This window comes from Anopheles gambiae, chromosome 3, assembly GCF_943734735.2.
Source record: "Anopheles gambiae chromosome 3, idAnoGambNW_F1_1, whole genome shotgun sequence".
In the NCBI taxonomy this organism is placed as follows: Eukaryota; Metazoa; Arthropoda; class Insecta; order Diptera; family Culicidae; genus Anopheles; species Anopheles gambiae.
Genome location: NC_064602.1, coordinates 64,965,514 through 64,987,675, shown reverse-complemented (window position 1 = coordinate 64,987,675; position 22,162 = coordinate 64,965,514). Strand labels below are relative to the sequence as shown.

The window sequence follows — 22,162 nt, the reverse complement described above, 5'->3', positions numbered from 1 at the left end:
CCCGTACTGGTTCTGCAATCAATCATGAACCTATACCAGTCCTGGAACTAATGATGGACCCATATGGATCCTTGAACCAAACATGATCCCATTCTGGTCATGTAACTGATCATGATGAAATCCACACAGGTCTTGTAATAGCTCCCGATTTTATTCCGTTCCTGGAACTGTACCTGTAACTGAACTGTTACAAATTTGAAACGACCTGGCAATACATGTGCAGTGTAGGAATATGAGGAATTAGGGTAGGAAATAAAGTGGGAATTCAACGTAGCAGATAGCCTAAGTATTTTAGCTCAATTTGTGTAGTCTTATAAAAGCAGTGTTACAAAAAAATGCATATGCACTAAACTTAGATAAATTCCTCTCCCCCTTCCCAATATCGTTAAAAATAAATAAACTCCTCAATTCCGTCATATCCATCAAAACACTACTTGTCCGTTTATTACTGGTGACATACGTATAATTTCATTAAACAAATAAAGAAAATATATACCCATTCTCTAAATGCCAGCCTCGGTACTAATAAACCTACGAATACTTGGTGCAGAAATTTTTGAAAATCCTGCTGGCCATGCGCTAGTACATTCAAGATTAGTAAACGACACAACTCCAGCCAATCCACCTCCGCACACCAATGCACCACCGCTGTCACCCTTGCACGTGTCCACGCCATTTCCGTACTTGGCACAGATCATACTGAAAAGAAAAAAGATAACCAATCACAATTAATGTATAGACAGTATTGTTCGCCGTTTAGGTTCACTTACTTGGATGTAACACGCTGTCTTGGGTATGTTGCCCAAGCTCTTGCACAAGTGCTCTGATCCACAATGGTCATTTCGGCATAACGCAATTGATTTAAAGACGCTGGTTCATTATTACCTGTGCGGCCCCATCCAGCCACAAAGCATCTAGTACCAATCGGCTGTTCAGAAGTTTGCAGTATTAACGAAGCCATGTTTGGCTTTCCACTGAAGGCATTATTTGCTACAGTTAAGACAGCCACATCGTACTCAGACGCATCAGGGAAATAACTATGATCGTACCCAGGATGAACTGCGATACGGACCACCGAAAACAGGACGCCACCAGTGACTGCTGATGTGCTACCCCCAACCGGCATTATCGCGCGATTTTTATGTGTATCTATCATTTTTCTCATTCTAACATTCAGAAAATTTTTCGCTCTGTCTTGCTCTTCTGGGTGTTGGTCACTTTTTGCTCGCAACTTGGCTGTGTTTCACCAACCATCCTCATGTTGCATATGGTTCTTCTCTTTCCATCGTTCGAGAGAAACTCTTGTGTCTCGCTTTTCTGGGACTTGTCCAATTTCGCTTGTTACACCAAGCGTTCACGCAAGCGATCTTCTCTCGTCCGCTCTTTGTATCATCTTGCAGGTACTCCCCGATATACGCTATTAATGCGGACCGGAGGCAATAGCGTATCTCGAATATTAACAAATGTCGAGTTTTCAGTCAAATTATAGCTAATTTTCGTATAATTTTGCTTGAAGTGGTAGGATTTACCACTTAATTAGTTATTTGATCTGATTCAACTGAAGATTACAATTGTACACCTTTTGAAATGGCTTTTAATATTTGATCAAAAGGGAATTTATTTTGAATTCGATATTCGATGTGTCAAATTAGTACAATTTGCTCAAAGAACCGTCAAATTTAGAAAAAAAGCTTATAGCGAAATCGCGTATATCGAGTATGGGGCGTATATCGGGGAATACATGTATAGCCACCCGAGGAAGACGCTGCTTCACGTTCACATGAAAATGTGGTAGTGTCAAATCAAGTTTACAAGCGGTAGGCCGCATCGATACGTGCCCGTTTTTTTCTCTCGTGAAATCAGTACGGAAAAAATTATTTGGTAAGTACAGCTTTTAATAAAGAATTATATCAATCTGTATCAAACTGAATGGTATTAATAATTGGTGATATCAAATCAATTTCGTTTTCTATAGCAAATCGTAACACACGCACAAACGTAAGTGAGCAGGGACCACGATAGAAATAATCAATTGGTTGGTAAGTATTATGCTTCGCGTTAAATTGAACAGCGGTTTTCAAAATAGATAATATTTCCCTCTTTTACCAGCAGCGCCAAAAACAAAAGGACAGGAGAGGCAGGAACGATCATTCAACGCGTTAGCGCCGGACGAAGGAGATGCGGCAGGAAGGCAGGAACGATCCTCCAACGTGCTACCGCCTGGTAGAGGAGAAGCGGCAGGAAGGTAGGGACGATCATCCAGCGCGCTAGCGCAGCATGTGGGAGCAGCGAGAGGGAGGCAAGCAGGAAGATTTTTTAACGTGTGGACACAATTCGACGAAGACAACGCTGGATTAAAGGAAGAACGAGGAGAGAAGGCAGGCAAGACGGGTACGTGTGTATCCCGCACCGGTTTTCGGCAGTGTGAATTGTGTGAGTATTGAAAAGTGTATGTGTGAGTAGAGGTAAAGAGGTTAAATAAAAAGCGAATGTGTGGAATGGAAAAATTAGAGAGAGTCTGTGTTTGTTTTGGGAGAGAGGAGAGAATGAAAGAAATTGAACAATAATTTAGCATACAGAAACTACATGTATGATACACGCTGTCGCACCGTTGCAGAAACGTGCTCTTTAGTGCTGCTAATGAGCACGATTTGAGAACGTTTTGAGCCCGTTTTTTCTCATACAAAATTGTAAAATGTCGCGCGATAATGTCGGTTGGGCCGCCACCCAACCAGCATTATCGCGCGATTTTTATGTGTATCTATCATTTTTCTCATTCTAACATTCACAAAATTTTTCATTCTGCCTCGCTCTTCTGGGTGTTGGTCTGTATTTGCTTGCGACTTGGCTGTGTCGCATCACCCAACCAGCATTATCGCGCGATTTTTATGTGTATCTATCATTTTTCTCATTCTAACATTCACAAAATTTTTCATTCTGCCTCGCTCTTCTGGGTGTTGGTCTGTATTTGCTTGCGACATGGCTGTGTCGCATCAACGATTCGCATGTTTCATTTAGCTCATCCCTTTCCATCGTTGGAGAGAAACTCTTGCGTCTCGCTTTTCTGGGACTTGTCCAAATTCGCTTGCTACACCAATCGTTCACGCAAGCGTTCTCCTCTCGCCCGCTCTTTGTATCATTGTATAGGTACTCCCCGATATACGCTATCAATGCGTACCGGAGGCAATAGCGTATCTCGAATATTCAATAGCGAAAGTCGAATTTCGAGGTTTTCAGTCAAATTATAACTAATATCCGTATAACTTTGCATGAAGTGGTAGGTTTTAGCCACTAAATTAGTTATTTGATCTAATTTCAACTGAATTTTTCAATTTTATACCATTTGAAATGGTTTTTAATATTCAACCAAAAGGGAATTTATTTTGCATTTGACATTCGATTTCTAAAATTAGTACTACTTGTTCAAAGAACCGTCAAATTTAGAAAAAAAGCGTATAGCGAAATCGTGTATATCGAGTATGGCGTATATCGGGGAATACCTGTATAGCCACACGAGGAAGGAGCTGCTTCGCGTTCACATGAAAATGTGATAGTGTGAAATCAAGTTTGCAAGCGGTAGGACGCGTCGGTGTGTGTCCGTTTTTTCTCTCGTGAAACCAGTACGGAAAAACTATTTGGTAAGTACAGTTTTTAATAAAGGGTTATATCAATCTTTATCAAACTGAATTGTATTGATAATTGTGATATAAAATCAATTTCGTTTTTTTTTCAAGAAATCGTAACACACGCACGAACGGAAGTGAGCACGGACCACAACAGAAGCAATATTCAATTGGTTGGTAAGTATTGTGCTTGACGTTAAATTGAACAGCTGTTGGCAAAATAGTTAATATTTCCTTCTATCCCTAGGAGTGCTGAAAACAGAACAGGAGAGGAAAGAAGGCAGGAACGATCCGATCCTCCAACGTGCTAGCGCCTGGTAGAGGAGAAGCGGCAGGAAGGTAGAGACGAACATCCAGCTCGCTAGTGCAGCACGTGGGAGCAGCAAGAGGGAAGCAAGCAGGACGCGTACACACCATTCGACGAAGGCAAAGCTGGAGGAAAGGAAGAACGAGGAGAGAAGGCAGGCAAGACGGGTACGTGTGTATCCCGCACCGGTTTTTGGCAGTGTGAAATGTGAGTATTGAAAAGTGTATGTGTGAGTAGAAGTAAAGAGGTAAAATAAAGAGCGAATGTGTGGAATGGGAAAATGAAAGAGAGTCTGTGTTTGTTTTGGGAGAGAGGAGAGAATGAAAGAAATTGAACAATAATGTAGCATACAGAAACCGGTTGGGAACCGACATTATCGCGCGACATTTTACAATTTTGTATGAGAAAAAACGGGCTCAAAACATTCTCAAATCGTGCTCATTAGCAGCACTAAAGAGCACGTTTCTGCAACGGTGCGACAGCGTGTATCATACATGTGGTTTCTGTATGCTACATTATTGTTCAATTTCTTTCATTCTCTCCTCTCTCCCAAAACAAACACAGACTCTCTTTCATTTTCCCATTCCACACATTCGCTCTTTATTTTACCTCTTTACTTCTACTCACACATACACTTTTCAATACTCACATTTCACACTGCCAAAAACCGGTGCGGGATACACACGTACCCGTCTTGCCTGCCTTCTCTCCTCGTTCTTCCTTTCCTCCAGCTTTGCCTTCGTCGAATGGTGTGTACGCGTCCTGCTTGCTTCCCTCTTGCTGCTCCCACGTGCTGCACTAGCGAGGTGGATGTTCGTCTCTACCTTCCTGCCGCTTCTCCTCTACCAGGCGCTAGCACGTTGGAGGATCGGATCGTTCCTGCCTTCTTTCCTCTCCTGTTCTGTTTTCGGCACTCCTAGGGATAGAAGGAAATATTAACTATTTTGCCAACAGCTGTTCAATTTAACGTCAAGCACAATACTTACCAACCAATTGAATATTGCTTCTGTTGTGGTCCGTGCTCACTTCCGTTCGTGCGTGTGTTACGATTTCTTTAAAAAAAACGAAATTGATTTTATATCACAATTATCAATACAATTCAGTTTGATAAAGATTGATATAACCCTTTATTAAAAACTGTACTTACCAAATAGTTTTTCCGTACTGGTTTCACGAGAGAAAAAACGGACACACACCGACGCGTCCTACCGCTTGCAAACTTGATTTCACACTATCACATTTTCATGTGAACGCGAAGCAGCTCCTTCCTCGTGTGGCTATACAGGTATTCCCCGATATACGCCATACTCGATATACACGATTTCGCTATACGCTTTTTTTCTAAATTTGACGGTTCTTTGAACAAGTAGTACTAATTTTAGAAATCGAATGTCAAATGCAAAATAAATTCCCTTTTGGTTGAATATTAAAAACCATTTCAAATGGTATAAAATTGAAAAATTCAGTTGAAATTAGATCAAATAACTAATTTAGTGGCTAAAACCTACCACTTCATGCAAAGTTATACGGATATTAGTTGTAATTTGACTGAAAACCTCGAAATTCGACTTTCGCTATTGAATATTCGAGATACGCTATTGCCTCCGGTACGCATTGATAGCGTATATCGGGGAGTACCTGTACAATGATACAAAGAGCGGGCGAGAGGAGAACGCTTGCGTGAACGATTGGTGTAGCAAGCGAATTTGGACAAGTCCCAGAAAAGCGAGACGCAAGAGTTTCTCTCCAACGATGGAAAGGGATGAGCTAAATGAAACATGCGAATCGTTGATGCGACACAGCCAAGTCGCAAGCAAATACAGACCAACACCCAGAAGAGCGAGGCAGAATGAAAAATGTTGTGAATGTTAGAATGAGAAAAATGATAGATACACATAAAAATCGCGCGATAATGCTGGTTGGGTTGGGCATACAACCCAACCGACATTATCGCGCGACATTTTAAAATTTTGTATGAGAAAAAACGGGCTCAAAACGTTCTCAAATCGTGCTCATTAGCAGCACTAAAGAGCACGTCTCTGCAACGGTGCGACAGCGTGTATCATACATGTGGTTTCTGTATGCTACATTATTGTTCAATTTCTTTCATTCTCTCCTCTCTCCCAAAACAAACACAGACTCTCTTTCATTTTCCCATTCCACACATTCGCTCTTTATTTTACCTCTTTACCTCTACTCACACATACACTTTTCAATACTCACATTTCACACTGCCGAAAACCCGTTGCGGGATACACACGTACCCGTCTTGCCTGCCTTCTCTCCTCGTTCTTCCTTTCATACAGCGTTGGCTTCGTCGAATGGTGTGCACGCGTTAAAAATTCTTCCTGCTTGCCTCCCCCTCGCTGTTCCCAGATGCTGCGCTAGCGTGCTGGATAATCGTCCCTACCTTCCTGCCGCCTCTCCTCTACCAGGCGCTAGCACGTTGAAGGATCGTTCCTGCCTTCCTGCCGCTTCTCCTTCGTCCGGCGCTAACGCGTTGAATGGTCGTTCCTACCTCTCCTGTCCTTTTGTTTTTGGCACTGCTGGTGAAAGAGGGAAATATTATCTATTTTGAAAACCGCTGTTCCATTTAACGCGAAGCATAATACTTACCAACCAATTGATTATTTCTATCGTGGTCCGTGCTCACTTCCGTTTGTGCGTGTGTTACGATTTGCTATAGAAAACGAAATTGATTTGATATCACCAATTATTAATACCGTTCAATTTGATACAGATTGATATAATCCTTTATTAAAAGCTGTACTTACCAAATAGTTTTTTTTTTCCGTACTGGTTTCACGAGAGAAAAAACGAGCACGCATCGACGCGTCCTTCTTCTTACAAACTTGATTTTACACTACCACTTTTTCATATGAACGCGAAGCAGCGCCTTCCTCTGGTGGCTATACAGGTATTCCCCGATATACGCCATACACGATATACGCGATTTCGCTATAAGCTTTTTTTCTAAATTTTAAAGTTTTTTGAGCAAATTGTACTAATTTGACACATCGAATATCAAATTCAAAATAAATTCCCTTTTGGTCGAATATTAAAAACCATTTCAAAATGTGTACAATTGTAATATTCAGTTGAAATCATATCAAATAACTAATTTAGCGGCTAAAACCTACCACTTCATGCAAAATTATATGAAAATTAGCTATAATTTGACTGAAAACTCGACATTTGCTAATATTCGAGATACGCTATTGCCTCCGGTACGCATTAATAGCGTATATCGGGGAGTACCTGTACAATGATACAAAGAGCGGACGAGAGAAGATCGCTTGCGTGAACGCTTGGTGTAGCAAGCGAAATTGGACAAGTCCCAGAAAAGCGAGACACAAGAGTTTCTCTCGAACGATGGAAAGAGAAGAGCCATATGAAACATGAGGATGGTTGATGTGACACAGCCAAGTTGCGAGCAAAAAGTGACCAACACCCAGAAGAGCAAGACAGAATGAAAATTTTTCTGAATGTTAGAATGAGAAAAATGATAGATACACATAAAAATCGCGCGATAATGCTGGTTGGGGAGACCTGAAATCGTGCAATATATCGTTAATAGCGTACATATAGGTAGCGCAACATGCTGCACAACTCACTCGCATTGGTTCGAATCGTTGAGGATACACACAATGAGCAGCAGTCAAGGCATGCTTATGAGTGATGATAGTGGCTCCGCACTCGAATACACCGTTAACTCGCAAACTCAGGGCATACTTATATTTTACAATGCTCACTGCTTTTCCATTGACTATGCGGCCAGATTGGGACGCTCCGTCCGGTTTGTTCTGATCGCTAGCGTCAGTCAGCACTGCGCTGCCGCAGAACAATCCGAATAGCACTAGACTGATCACTTGTTTCATCTTGCTGTCCTATTCGACTATGGCAATGCTCCAACAGTTATCCGTATTTATAGCTAGAAAATCCACTTCCGGCAGATGTTTTTCCAACGCGTGGAGAGATGTTATTTACTAATACATGGCAACGTGTTTGAAGGAGTGGTATGCTGTGGTATAACATAGTTGTTTCTAGAAGATATTCTTTTTCTAACTCGCGGAAATAAATCGACGATGCCCTAATCAATGGCTCTTAAAATTACAAACAAACTTGTGCAAATTATAAAAATCTGTGAAACTTCCTTGTTTGCTCAAGTGGGATTAGTTTTCTGAATTGTTGACAGTCGTGTGACGCAAATCGAATGGAAAGCATAACAAACAGATTATGAAAGGGTTGCTGGGGTAATAAGCACCACTTGTTGGAAATTTGTTAGTTTTTAGATGAAATTTCGACTTTCATTCGTGACCAGGCCCAATGTACGAGATTAGTTTTTGGAATCACTCGGAGCTAAGATATTCTGTTTGTTATGTTTTAAGTAGGTTTTGCGTCATACAAGTGTTAACAATCCAGAAAACTGTTTCCAGTTGAGCTCATAAGGAAATGGAACGGCTTCTGTTATATTTGCACAAGTTTGAGTTTTTTTTTCACCGGGGATTTAGGAATAGCCTTGTTTAAATACATGGTTCCACGCGTGCGAAACACACCTGCAGGAAAGACTTTTTAGTGCTTTAAATACGGATAACAGTTGGAGCATTGCCGTAGTCGAATAGGACAGCAAGATGAAACAAGTGATCAGTCTAGTGCTATTCGGATTGTTCTGCGGCAGCGCAGTGCTGACTGACGCTAGCGATCAGAACAAACCGGATGGAGCGTCCCAATCTGGCCGCATTGTAAATGGAAAAGCAGTGAGCATTGTTAATGTTATATACTTAGTTGCCAGACTACGATGTGTTCAGATTAATAGCTTTATTCCAACTGAGTATTCTATAAGGTTATAAATGTATACTACGATCGTACAATAACTATTCTATATGGTTGTACATGTGTACTGTGATATCCAACATCTCCCCCCTTATGGATTCGGCATCCAGTAAGATTTGAACCGTTCTGGTAATTTGATAACTCTTCGACTTCTTTCCAAAATTGATGATTGCTGCTCTTGCTGTTGAACAACTGGTTCTTCTCCCTCGGATTCTTCTGCGTTGTCATTTTCGGAACTAATGTTACCCAATTCAGAATGATCTGGATTTGAACAGAGTGTCTGAGATGCTAGTTCAGTATCGCTTGATGTTGTTACAGGTTCATCACAGGAAACAAACTGTGACGACGTTGATTGTTGGTCTGACGGTAAAGGTGTTTTCAAACCAAAATCATCAAGCAGTACAGATAGTGGTGTTGAAAATTATGCCATGTTTTGCCCGTTTGCCAATCGAGATTTCAGCTGGTTGGTGTGTGATCGTACTAACTGCTGTTTTTCTTTAAGGAAAACGTTATAATTAACGTTGCCGATTTTGTCGATTACGGTTGCTGCTTCCCACTGCCAGGAGTTTCTACGATATATCTTGACATAAACAGCATCGCCCTGTTGATAACATCGTTTCACTGCCCCGTGCTTTTTGTTGAAAAATTCGGCTTCCTTCATTCTGTTCCTCGGCTCAACATTTCCGTGCTCGCTTGGTTTGAGGAGCGACGATATAGTTCGTAATGGTCTAGAGAACATAATGTCAGCAGGAGCTTTTCCATCCAAATCTCCAGATGGTGTGGTTCGATATACTTGAAGGAAAGTGGTTAGTGCATCTTCGAGAGATTCCCCTCCCTTGCGAATTTTTTGAATACTTCGTTTCAGTGTATCCACAAATCGTTCAGCTAACCCGTTGGATTGCGGATGATATGGAGCAATGCGCAAGTGGTTGATGCCTTGACTAACGCAAAACTCCTTAAACTCGTAACTGATAAATTGAGTACCATTATCAGACACGAGAACTTCTGGCACTCCGAAAGTTGCGAAAATTTGTTTCAAAATTCTTATTGTTGTTCTCGCAGTTATTGATCTGGTAGCGTAAACTTCCGGCCATTTCGAATGTGGATCCACGATTACAAGGAAGTAGAATCCGTCTACTGGGCCTGCATAGTCAATGTGTACTCTGGACCATGGTTTTGATGGTATGGGCCAAAATTCCAAAGTTGTCTTTGTCGGTGTTTTCGCTGTAATTGCACACGGACTACAAGATTTAACAAAATCCTCGATTTCTTTATCAATACCAGGCCAGTAAACATAGCTTCGAGCGATTGACTTCATTCGAACTATCCCTGGGTGTCCTCGATGAAATTGTTGTAGGATCTTTTTTTGAAATATATTTGGTACAACAACTCTGTCACCAAACATAACGCATCCTTGGACTATTGATAATGATTCGCGCCTCGCGTAGTAAGGTTGGATTGCAGTTGGAAGATTAGTGGAACAATTCGGCCAACCTTCACGAATGAATTTGCAGACAGCTTGTAGTGTTGAGCTTGAAGCGGTTGCTTTACGGAGTGCTTGAAATGAAATCGGAACCTTCTGTGATGTATCGGACAGAATGCTCGAAAGGTCATCTTCTAAAGTCAGTGTTGCAATTACGTACTCTTCTTCCGGCTGCTTGTTTCGGTCAATCAATCGTGATAAAAGATCTGCGCATCCGAAATCTTGTGTGGACACGTATTGAATTTCGAAATCGTAATTCAACATGGTAAGTGCCCACCTTTGCAACCGGTTAGCGGTATGAAGTGGTATACCTTTTTTTGAACCAAAAATTGAAAGTAATGGTTTGTGATCCGTGAGCAAAGTGAAATGACGTCCAAGCAAGTATTTGTGAAACTTGCATACTGCGTAAACTAATGCGAGAGCTTCTTTTTCTGGTTGTCCATAGTTCTGTTCAGCGGGTGTAAGTGTTCGTGACGCGTGTTGAATTGCTTTCATTTTTCCATCAGTAAATTGATGAAAGATGACTGCACCAATTCCTGTGTTTGATGCGTCCGCAGCAACGATGATCGGAAGTTTTGGATCGTAGTGCGTTAGGAGCAAATGTGACTGAAGTGCTGCCTTAAACTTGACGAAAGCTTCCTGACACTCTGGCGTCCATTTCCATTTCGATTCCTTCTTAAGCAGCTGATCCATAGGGTAACGTAATTCGTGCAGGTTACGAACGAATCTTCCGTAAAAATTCACTGCTCCAAGATAAGATCGTAGCTCGGACACATTGCTTGGTGGTGGAATCGAAGCAATTGTCTTGATCTTTTCGGAATCTGGACGAATACCATGCTTATCTACAACGTGTCCCAAGTACACAAGTTGAGTCTTGCAAAAATGGCATTTTTCGGCTTTTACGTGAAATCCGTACTCCTTAAGACGTGCGAACAAGGTGTTGAGTGAATCCTTGTGTGATTTCATATCCTTGCCGAAAACAATAACATCATCAATGAATGATCGCACCCCAGGAATATCAGCTATCATTCCATCTACGAGGCGTTGGAATGCTCCTGGTGCTGATTTTACCCCTGGTGCGAGACGGTTGAATCGGAATAATCCACGATGTGTATTGATGGTTAGTAAATGCTTTGAATCGTCGTCAACTTCGAGCTGAAGATAGGCATCGGACAGGTCTATGATGCTAAAGATGGTGCTGCCGTTAAGTTGCGAGAAAATTTCTTCTGGTGTTGGCAATGGATAATGGTTTGCCTCCAACGCAGCATTCAATCCTGTTGAATAATCGGCACATATTCGAACACGTCCATTCGGTTTCCTCACCGCCACAATTGGAGCTGCCCACTCGGAGAAATCGACAGTTTCAATTATGCCCAAGTTTTGCAATCGAGTAAGTTCGGCATCAACCAAAGGTATTGTGTTAAAAGGTACAGGACGCTTTTGGCAGAAAACAGGCTTTGCGTTTGATTTGAGGTAAAGCTTAACCTTAGTTTTCTTGCAATGCCCCAATGTATCCTTAAAAACATCCGCATGCTTCGCTTGAATTTCTCGCATCTGCTGGTCGATCGATTCTGTTGTTAGTTGATTACAAATCGTATCAATTGGAATGGACCAAAGCTCGAATAGTTCAATCCATTCTATTCCTAGCAAGTTTAGGTTAACTGCTGTAGTGACGAAACACCTGCCTTGTTGGGTCTGGCCGTTGATGTTGATGGTGCACTGGAATTCGCCCGATAAATGGAGTGGCTTACCAGATGCATTGATGGCCTGAATCGTCACTGGTTGGATGTTCGGTGAGCCCAACTTTTGCCATGTTTGTTGTGAAATCACCGTAATATCACTTGCTGTGTCGAGCTGCAGATTGATTGTAACGCCGTTGATGGTTGCAGGAACAAATTTTCTTTTGCTGGAGTGTTGAGTGATGTGATTGACAATATAGACACCTCTGGCATTCAGTTTTTCTTGATCACTTGTTGATGGTTTCGTGTTAGTCTTCTCCTCCCCGGCAGGTTTGAATTTTGAAAAACATCCGCAGTAGCCTTCTTTGTGACCAACACGATTGCATTTTCTACACTGGTGTGTCGAGTATTGGCAATCTCGAACAAAGTGCATTTGACCGCAACGCCAGCATGGTCTGCGAGGTTGCTCTGATGTTTTTGATTCTTGATACCGCTGTCGATACTGTTCGTGATGGTGATGTTCTGTCTTCTCATGTAGAGCGTTTACCGTTGTAGATGAGTTTGGCTGTTGCTCAACTATGGAAGTATCTGCTTTCAAATTGACGAGTTTTTGGAAATCGTCAACCAAATTTTGCAGTGTAATGGGCGCATCTGCAGTTTCGGCATCAATGCGAGAGAGTAGTCTGGCTCGTATGTCTGCGTAGGTTTGACCTTTCAATCCACAAATAAATACTAAACACTTGAAATGGTCAGCCTTCATGTTGTGGAATTCTGAATCTTCACAAGCCCGGTTCACTTTCGCCGCGTAACTAATAATGTCATCTGCTTCGGTTTTGACGAGCTGAAGACAACGGTAACGTCTGCTAAAAAGTGAACTCTGCGACCCGAAAATTTTCGATAATGTTTGCACAGTTTCCTTGAAAGTTAGCTCCTTCGGAAGTTTCGGGAGGATGTAATTGGTGTACTGGTTGTGTGCTTGTGCATCCAACTTCCTCAGTAAAAGCCTGACCTTAGCGACATCTTCGAGTTCTTTGGCATTCGACTCGAACAAATCTTCATAACGTCGAAACCATTTTTGAAAAGTTCCTCCGTTCTCTGGATCGAAAGTAAACTCGGTCATGTTCATTGCCACGAATCGTTCCGTATTATTTGTACCCGTTGATGTTTCTGATAGCTTCTGCAGAGCCTTCAAAATCTCTAATTGAATGTTCTGATTTTCGAGAGACATTCTTGCTTTTAGTTCAACTATCCTCGTCGCCAGTTGTTATATACTTAGTTGCCAGACTACGATGTGTTCAGATTAATAGCTTTATTCCAACTGACTATTCTATAAGGTTATAAATGTATACTACGATCGTACAATAACTATTCTATATGGTTGTACATGTGTACTGTGATATCCAACAGTTAAATATAAGTATGCCTTGAGCTTGCGAGTTAACGGTGTTTTCGATTGCGGAGCTACCATCATTACTAATTCGCATTCGTTGACTGCTGCGCATTGTGTGTATAAGTATCCGTCCGATCCATCACGCGTAAGTGGTACAGCATGCTCCTTGTATAATTAAGTAAATTTCGAAACGTAAAATGATTCTTTTAGGTAACTTTGTATGGAGGAAGCACATCCACTTCTTCTGGTGGAATTGAAGTCCCCGTGGTCAGTATAGCTCTTCATCCTAATTATAATCGTAAGGCGTTTCCCGCTGCATCGGATTGTGATGTAGCTGTCCTTACTGTTCCTGTGAATTCCTTCAGCGGAAGGCCAAACATGGCCCCATTAGCGCTGCAAACCAATGAGCTGCCGGTCGGTACTGAGTGCTTCGTGATTGGATGGGGACGCACAGGTAATAATCAACCAGCGTCTGTAAATCAATTGCGCTACGCCAACATGAATATTGTGTCACAGAGCACTTGTGCTACAATGTGGGCTGAATATCGCAAGTTGTGCGGGACATGCAAGCAATCTATTACCTCGAAGTAAGTTATCTTCGCTCAGCCTTGTTCGCCAAGTTAAGCTTGCGTGAAAAATCCTGATTGATTATTATTGGTTCTTTTCATTCCGATTAGCATGATTTGTGCCAAATACAACAATGGTGTAGACACGTGCGGTGGAGACAGCGGCGGTGCGTTGGTGTGCGGAAGTGGATTGGCGGGAGTTGTGTCGTTTAGTCATCCTAACTGTACTAGCGCATGGCCAGCAGGATTTGCTAAAATTACTGCACCAAGTATTCGTAGCTTTATTCGCCAATACGCTGAAATCTAGATTATAGAATTGTTGTATAGCAGTAATAAACAGATGTGTAGTCCTTTATTGCGTGAAATTATGTGTGTGTGTGCGTATGTTGTTCTTCGTCTATTTGGCATAACGTCCTGCGCGTCTAAATGTACAGGGTTTTCCAGAAGAATAAATAACGTATACCATCAACAAGGTCCATGAAAGAGATCCCGCTGCGCAAATTCGAGCAGTTTCCAGCGCAGAAAATGCACCAAAATCTGCGCTGGCCAGCGCAGATTTGGCCTGGTCTCCCGCGCTGTTCTTCAGCGATTTCTGCGCTGGGTCGCGCAGTTCGGGCAGTTCGGACAGTTCGGACAGTTCGGACAGTTCGGGCGGCGGAGCAAAAAAAAAAAACGGTCAAAAAAATTTAAAAAAATTGGCGCCCATTTTTTCGTCCGCTTCTTCTCCCTCCCTCGCCCTGCCTTGCCTTACTTGCGCTTCAGCCCGTGCCTTCCGCCGCCAGCTGATTGGCTGTTGCGGTGTATGCGTTGATACTCATATGTGCATTGCGGTTGTGTATTATTATTGGTGGGTGTTAGCATTTATTAATTTGTGTGTGACCTTGAGACGCTGTGGGAGAAGCTGGATTGGGATTCAAAGTGTTATCGGTGTATTGATGGTTTATTTTATTTCGTGCCGCTGCTGATGAGACCATTCGATGCCCCTGCCAATTGAGGGTGAAGAAGCCTATTTAAAACAAGCGTAGGAGAACGTCTAACACTAATCTAATATTTTTTAATTTGAACATGTTTGATGCTTCAACGACCTTCTATGCGTCATGTAGCACAGTGTATAGTGGTTATATTTTTTTTTTAATTTGCCGAAATCTGTTTCGAGTTTTTGGGTCTCGACACACACACGCACGCACACAGCGCGGGGAAAGTGACCGTTCACTCTATCATGCCGCGATCCCCCACCCCGTCCGGCGCTAGGGATGAGGATGCGCTATATGATAGCTGATGTTAGCGGATGGGGAGGGGGGTTTGGTGGGGGGTGCGTGCTTGCGTGCGCGCTTTCGTAGGTGCGTTCTCGCGTGCGCGCGTTCGTAGGTGCCTTATCGCGTGCGCGCGCGTTTGTTTGTGTGTGTGTGTGTGTGTGAGTTTGCGCGCGTGTTTGTATGTGTGCGTGCGTTTGGAAACCCCAGAACTATTTGATTCTGATAGGTACATTTTCATCCGCTGCGGCTACAAAGTCCATGCATTTTCGATCTCGCTACTTGAGAGACAACACAACCATTGGCATCTTTGCGATCGGCTCTGCTGTTGGGGGTGTTAAAAAGGCACACGATCGAAGCGAACGTGCATGTGATATGTAGCAAATTTCTTTCCCATTCCGCTAGCGGACGCAAGTGGAAACAAAACTTGAATTGAATTCATACAAAAGAGGATTCTGGATTTGTTTATTACGGTGCGCGTATGGTGCTGCACCAGTCCGTCCAGAATCGGGCGGCTTGTTGACTTGTCGGTATCGTGACGCCGATTGACCGGCAATGCCTTGGAATGGGTTCGGATCGGTAGGTTCATGTTTTGGTCGATTGAATTCCGTGTATTTGTCTCGTCACAGCGGTAGACCGGCAGCAACAAAGTCAAAACAAAAACCTTCCCCGAGTGTGGACTGCTATGCTAAGTTTTTCTTCTTCTTATTATTATTATTATTATTGGCGTAATAGCCAACGCGATCATGCCGGCCTTTTCAAGTCTTGAGTAGCACGTAGCCGGATAGTCAGTTCTTGCTACGGCGGACGGTTCATACGCGGTTAGAACCCATGACGGGCATGCAGATGTGCGGAATGATGGCGGTGCTGCGGGACCGCTCCTATCCAGCGTGCAACTTGCATACTGCCACACTGTCTCCTGCTCGATGCATACGCTGCAGGCAGGGGGAAGGATGCACATCCACGATAAAAAAAACGCCGTCATGAACCAGCGGTGGACCTAACGGTAGGCGGACTAGGCGGTCGCCGAAGATTTCTAGTTTGTAGTATGCCGTATGTCTACAAGTGGACAGATTATTAGCAACAAGGGCCCCGGGAAAGATGGTCGTTAGGGCTCCGTGGCTGGAGAACCATTTGCACCTCGCCTCCCCCCATGGCGACAACAATTTTAGGGACTGTGACCGATGATCGTAGGGGTCCCATGGCCAACCCCCCCCCCTCCCCCCCCCGTCCATCTGCCGGCATTTTAAGTATACTGTTCAATCTTCCAACAGCTGTGTGTCAGTACCCCCTGCTCCCGGTCATCAGTTACCATTGACAGGGGCCTCAATTCGTCTTTCCGCCTTTCATGAACACCTTCCTTTCTTTGACCGATTGATCATAACATTCCGGAAGAAATTACATTTGGCGACAGTTTTGCATACACACGCACACTCACAATCATGCGCAGGATGCTTAGCATATCTATGTAATCCACAACAGACGAAAGCAAAAGCTTAGTGTTAGAAACGTGTTGGAGCGAATTAGGGTTCTGCGCGTTGCACAGCAAACCCTCCATAGTGCGCTAGCGATTCCGTAATCATTTTTACATTGCGCTTTTTTGGTTTGATTTGTAAAAATGCAACTTCATTGCCGCAATGTGTATGAACGGTTTTTTAAGCGCCACAGCAACTCATGAGCATTGACAACACGCGAGAATGAGATAGCGCTAGGGAGGGAAAGAGCACGGACGATGGCTGACAGCGATTGGCCGTCTGACGCACCAACACATTCAAACCTTCGGCAGCGCGCTCAGGCGAGGGGAATGAGGCGGAGCCAGGGACGGGCAGCTCGACGAGCTGCTCGACAAATTTGCCGTTGGAGAGAAAAAGAGGGCATGATAAAATTCTCAGAACTCCATGATTTCTTCCGTCGCTTTGCGCAGCGGGGAACAGGCTGAAGCGTTTAGGGCCATTTGACAGCGAGCCATGGGAAAATTTTGACATTTCAAATAAACATTGTTTCTGGTCGTTGCTATAGATCGAATGGGAGTCTTTTTTACTATTTTGGACTCATGTTTTGTTCCTAATAACATAAATTCTATGTTCTATGGCTGATTTAATTCTATAATCTCTTATATCATACGTCATCGGGTACCAAGCAAAGGACGGAGTTTAAAATCTGAATATCATCGATATTTTGTTTAAGAAGCACTAACTAGGTACATAAATCAATTAGAATCATGCATTTTAGTATTATTATCATAACAATGGGTCACAACTGCGCCAAATAGCTGTTTGTTTACGCTTTTTCACGAACGTCAAATTTTGTCAACTTTTTCTCCTGGCTGCTCCAGGTTACAAAATTTTGACAAAAGCTCAAAAAAGTGACAAAAGCTCACATTTTGAAAAATTTGTCAGCATTTTGTCACTCCTGTGGCCTTTCGCTTAATAGATAGATCAACTTAATCACTCAAAGGCGATTTTAAAAGCCTGCACTGAGGCTCCAAGTCAAAAATATGACAAACTTCATTAAACACCCGAATGGAGTTAAGGGGGTTTCTAAAGCCATATCCATTTCGACTACGGTTCAGGGCAAGTCACTGACGAGAACGAAGCTGAATAGCAGGCGCGTAAAAGTTTAACTGCTGGAGTAGGGATGGACAGTCGATGTTACATTGCAGTAAACCAGCCACAAACAGTTGTTGCGCGGTACAGCGTCTGATGTGGAGCGGTTGCAGTCCGAGGAGCAAAAGTCGTATTTCATAAGATGGTAATCGACTGCCAGGTAGCCAAGGTAACAACCAAAATAACCAGCTCGAACTCTATAGCTGATTTGAGGCTGTTTAATGAAAAATCGTTCCGATGTCGTACTTTGTGGCTGATTAAGAGATAAGAAGTACGTTCCGGAACTTTGGCGCTTTTTAACAAGCACTCGGTACTCGGTACGGTAACCTTGCAGCTGTTTGGCCGTATGTGTATGGTTCATAATGGAAATTGAAGGCTTGTTAAGATGATGTGCCGAACTTTGTGGAACTTTATAGCTTTTTAATGTACGACATCGGTACGAGGTGGCTCTTGTGAAAGTGTCAAAGACTGGTGCCGTAAAACATCTCATTGCTGCTGCACAAGTTAGATAAGTTAAATGAAGAAGGAATATTGTGTGCTGTGTTTGTGATTTTTTAGTAGACTATGTAATATTATATGGAGTTCAAGAGCTTTTAAAGTATTAAAATTAACATGGACATAAAAAAGACATGCATCGTGTTGTTTATTTAATCGATGACGTTTGTTTCAAAAAAAAAAACACACAAAAAACTATCCTCGGTAACCTGGCATAAGGAAGCTGCTTAGGCGCTATTTAGAAGGACCACCTGGAACTTTGTCGCTGTATATCTACTGCAAAAGGCGAATTCAAGCAGCGATCTTTAGCATGCCAAAATTGACTGCTTAAGCAATTCTGGCTATTTGGGAAGTTTTTCGAACTGGGGTATCCATACATTTTTCAGCAAGCGAAATTCCGCGGCCGCAGAATGCCGGTCCGTGTATTTTCGGTCTTAAATTCGTAAATGACCGTTAGGTTTAAAAATGAGATCGTCGTGACGATCGCTCCTAAAGAGAAATTTATTGAAATGAAATTTATAAAATTAAAAGAGTTGCGTTCGCAACAGTTGTCCTTCCCTGCTGAAAACTGGTACAATTACCCTTGCCACGGGGGGTGGTCCATTCTATACTTGAACCTACAACGGGGATTAAAGACGTCTGTTCTTTCTGATTTTATCTGATTTAATCTGATTCTGAGATTTTATTACATCTAACTAATCCGTTATGCGTTCATAGACTACTGTGATCTACATATAAGTTTGACAATTACACGATTGCTAGATTACAACAGGGATGTTATGCAGTCGTACGACCTGACGATTGTACCATTGGACCGCTTCTTATTCTGATCCTTTCTGTTGCCGAATATGATAGAGCGTTTCTACATACACCGAGACTGCAGCTGAGAGATGGCTGTGAGAGAATTGACAACCGGTTTCTCATGCTGGTGTGTGTAGAAGCTCTGAAAAGTGCCGAGATGAGACTTTTAAAATGATGTTGAAAAAATCCATTTTAATCGCTAAAATGAAGCCAAAAAAGTTTCTTTTACTTTTTAATAATATATCTACGATTATTAGACGGCAAAAATGCAAACTATAATTGATCGATTGCTATAAACTGCCAATTCAATTTTTTCTCAGCTCCATCGTTCTTTGCATGCCGAGGAGAATTCTCTCACCGAAAATGCTGTCAGTCGCTGTCAAAGCATGCTGTCAGTTATTTTCTCAGCTGCATTCTCGGTGTACAGGCGTCCCCCGAGTTACGACCCCCTCGAGTTACGACGATTCGCAAATACGACGATTTTGATTCTGACAGTTCAAAGTTGTTATTGACAAGAAATTGATGTATTTTTTTGGATATTTGGCCTAATAACCGTTATACACACATTTCCAAAGATTCCACAACTACCCTATCTTGAATATCTATATTGTGTACGGTTTTTTAAATATAATTCATACATTATCGAATATTATTTTGAATAAAATAAACGATATCATAAATTCCAACTCTTCAACTTCGATTATAAACTTTATATTCATAGATATTCGACATACGACCTTTTCGACATTCGCCTTGTTTTGGGACATTTTTTCGGTCCCAAATACAGTCGTATCTCGGGGGACACCTGTATGTAGAAACGCTCATACACACATGATTCCGTAACGGCCGTCTCCAAAAACAATAAATTTCAAAAAATATCGCACACTGCAATTCGAATATTCAATTTATTTGTATATTTGTATATTTATTAAATGATTGACGGACCTCATAAGCCCTCTGGATATATGTAAGGGTACAATAGGAATATAACAAAAATAGTCACACGCGTTACAATAACACAATAATAACAACAATAACAATCACAAGGACGCTAAAGATTCTGGCGAGAGGCGCGAAGTAAATTAATGCGACTCAACACATTTGCCATCGTCATGCCGGGCTCATACGCATCAGATTCCGCATTCAGAGCAAGACATATACGCAAAAACGGGTCTCGGGAGGCGAAGGCGGTCCTTGTCTCTGGGATGGCCAGCATCGCCCGAGGGCGGAGAGTTCTTGCAGGCACGTACAGCTGTATCGACGAGAGCAAAACCGGACAGTCGATGCTACCATTGAGAAGCCCAACGATAAAAGCCAGCCTAGCATTTCGTATTCGGTCGTCGAGTTGGGGTAACCCGAGCAACAAACACCTTGTTGTGTAGTCGTTGTAGCTGCCCCACGAACGGAGCGCGAAACGGGTAGCCCTACGCTGGATGGACTCCAAGCGCGCAACCCCCCGAGCAGAGGAGGGCCACCACACAACGCTGCCATACTCCAGCACTGATCGAATAAGAGAGCGTTTCTACATACACCGAGACTGAAGGTGAGAGATGGCTGTGAGAAAATTGACAATCGGTTTCTCACGCCGGTGTGTGTAGAAGCTCTGAAAAGCGCTGAGATGAGACTTTTAAAATGATGTTGATAAAATTCATTTAAATCGCTAAAATGAAGTAAAAATAGTTCCTTTTACTTTTTAATAATATTTCTACGATTATTAGACAGCAAAAATGCAAACTATAATTGATCGATCGCTATAAACTGCCAATTCAATTTTTTCTCAGCTCCATCGTTCTTTGCATGCCGAGGAGAATTCTCTCACCGAAAATGCTGTCAGTCGCTGTCAAAACATGCTGTCAGTTATTTTCTCAACTGCATTCTCGGTGTTTGTAGAAACGCTCAGACGTTTCATCTTTGAGAACTTTGGGTACAGAGTGACCAGAAATACCGATTTATCGGTATTCCTACCGATTTTTTATATGCCTTCTGATTCACAGATGACCACCCTAAAACTACCGATTTTCCATTTATCCTACCGAAAATTACAGATATTTGATTTATCAGTCGTTTAAGCTTAACATGTGGCGCTTGGGATGCTGTTTCAAGGATCGCTATCCTTATTTGTTATTTATCGCGCTGATGCACGTTTGTTTGCCTGAGAGCGTTTCTACATACACCGAGAATGCAGCTGAGAAAATAACTGACAGCGTGCTTTGACAGCGACTGACAGCATTTTCGGTGAGAGAATTCTCCTCGGCATGCAAAGAACGATGGAGCTGAGAAAAAATTGAATTGGCAGTTTATAGCGATTGATCAATCATAGTTTGTATTTTTGCCGTCTAATAATCGTAGAAATATTATTAAACAATAAAAGAAACTTTTTTGACTTCATTTTAGCGATTAAAATGGATTTTTTCAACATCATTTTAAAAGTCTCATCTCAGCGCTTTTCAGAGCTTCTACACACACCGGCGTGAGAAACCGATTGTCAATTTTCTCACAGCCATCTCTCACCTTCAGTCTCGGTGTATGTAGAAACGCTCTGACACTTGAAAAATGCTGCATGCGTTTTGAATTCAAAATTTTATCCGTTAAAATTTAATGTTCATAATAAGTAGAAAATGTCAGTTGTGGGGATTCTGAGAATTGCTCGTCAAAGAAAATCATTTAAATTTGAATTTGAATCTCACTGTCGGCGGTCCCAAGTGCCACAAATCCACTAAACGACTAAACGACCATTACTCAAATCTCACTTTCTTCAGTGCTGATAGATTAAGTTGGAGTTTAGTATTTAAACAATCGTATCGCCGTTCTAGTTCTAGCGATGCATAACTTCAATGCGAAACCATACAACAGTACAGAGGAAATGAGAAAGCTCTCCTCCAAGCGATGAAGCTCAACTGGTTGGGGTTTCCCACCAACAGAGAGCGCCACCAGCTTTTTTGCTATTTTTAGAATGCATGAGTCATTTGCCGTCTGCTAAACGAAGTCTTTCTATATTCCGTTTAGGTAGAGAACTTGAGTCGTTTAGAAGCCGTTTAGTAATCGTTTAGTGGATTTGTGCCACTTGGGATTGTTCTAAAATTTGGAGGGTTAACGACTGAATCGACCACCACTAAGGGCGGTGGC

At 42.3% G+C, this 22,162-nt stretch overlaps 2 protein-coding genes and 2 long non-coding RNA genes across 6 annotated transcripts; 1 reads left to right on the top strand and 3 right to left on the bottom strand.

Moving 5' to 3' along the window:
* Positions 1–408: 408 nt before the first annotated feature.
* On the bottom strand, positions 409–1,126 carry LOC4578478 (trypsin alpha-3). Its single transcript, XM_061656601.1, has 2 exons — positions 771–1,126; positions 409–699 (listed from the first exon to the last, which is right to left on the bottom strand). The coding sequence occupies exons 1-2, from the start codon at positions 1,124–1,126 to the stop codon at positions 504–506; spliced, it is 552 nt and encodes a 183-aa protein (XP_061512585.1). The 3' UTR covers positions 409–503.
* Positions 1,127–4,448: 3,322 nt separating this feature from the next.
* Positions 4,449–5,368, bottom strand: LOC133393431 (uncharacterized). The gene is made up of 3 exons (XR_009766151.1): positions 5,078–5,368; positions 4,917–4,982; positions 4,449–4,846 (listed from the first exon to the last, which is right to left on the bottom strand). It is a non-coding gene; the product is annotated as an uncharacterized LOC133393431 (long non-coding RNA).
* A 706-nt stretch (positions 5,369–6,074) lies between these two features.
* LOC133393432 (uncharacterized) lies at positions 6,075–7,462 on the bottom strand. Of its 3 annotated transcripts, XR_009766154.1 has the most exons (3): positions 6,705–7,462; positions 6,547–6,610; positions 6,075–6,476 (listed from the first exon to the last, which is right to left on the bottom strand). It is a non-coding gene; the product is annotated as an uncharacterized LOC133393432 (long non-coding RNA). The 3 variants fall into 3 exon arrangements; XR_009766152.1 differs by lacking the exon at positions 6,705–7,462 and having other exon boundaries at positions 6,547–6,677; XR_009766153.1 differs by lacking the exon at positions 6,705–7,462 and having other exon boundaries at positions 6,075–6,473; positions 6,547–6,677.
* A 1,070-nt stretch (positions 7,463–8,532) lies between these two features.
* Positions 8,533–14,246, top strand: LOC1269074 (trypsin beta). The gene is made up of 4 exons (XM_061658472.1): positions 8,533–8,701; positions 13,337–13,460; positions 13,526–13,902; positions 13,993–14,246. The coding sequence occupies exons 1-4, from the start codon at positions 8,562–8,564 to the stop codon at positions 14,186–14,188; spliced, it is 837 nt and encodes a 278-aa protein (XP_061514456.1). The 5' UTR covers positions 8,533–8,561; the 3' UTR covers positions 14,189–14,246.
* The last annotated feature ends 7,916 nt before the right edge of the window (positions 14,247–22,162 follow it).

Coding starts and splice junctions, on each gene's coding strand:
- LOC4578478 (XM_061656601.1), bottom strand. CDS start 1,126: ATGCCGGTTGGGGGTAGCACATCAGCAGTCACTGGTGGCGTCCTGTTT. Junction 700..770: donor AGACAGCGTGTTACATCCAA/GTAAGTGAACCT, acceptor TTTTCTTTTCAG/TATGATCTGTGCCAAGTACG.
- LOC1269074 (XM_061658472.1), top strand. CDS start 8,562: ATGAAACAAGTGATCAGTCTAGTGCTATTCGGATTGTTCTGCGGCAGC. Junction 8,702..13,336: donor AAAGCAGTGAGCATTGTTAA/TGTTATATACTT, acceptor TCCAACAGTTAA/ATATAAGTATGCCTTGAGCT. Junction 13,461..13,525: donor ATCCGTCCGATCCATCACGC/GTAAGTGGTACA, acceptor TGATTCTTTTAG/GTAACTTTGTATGGAGGAAG.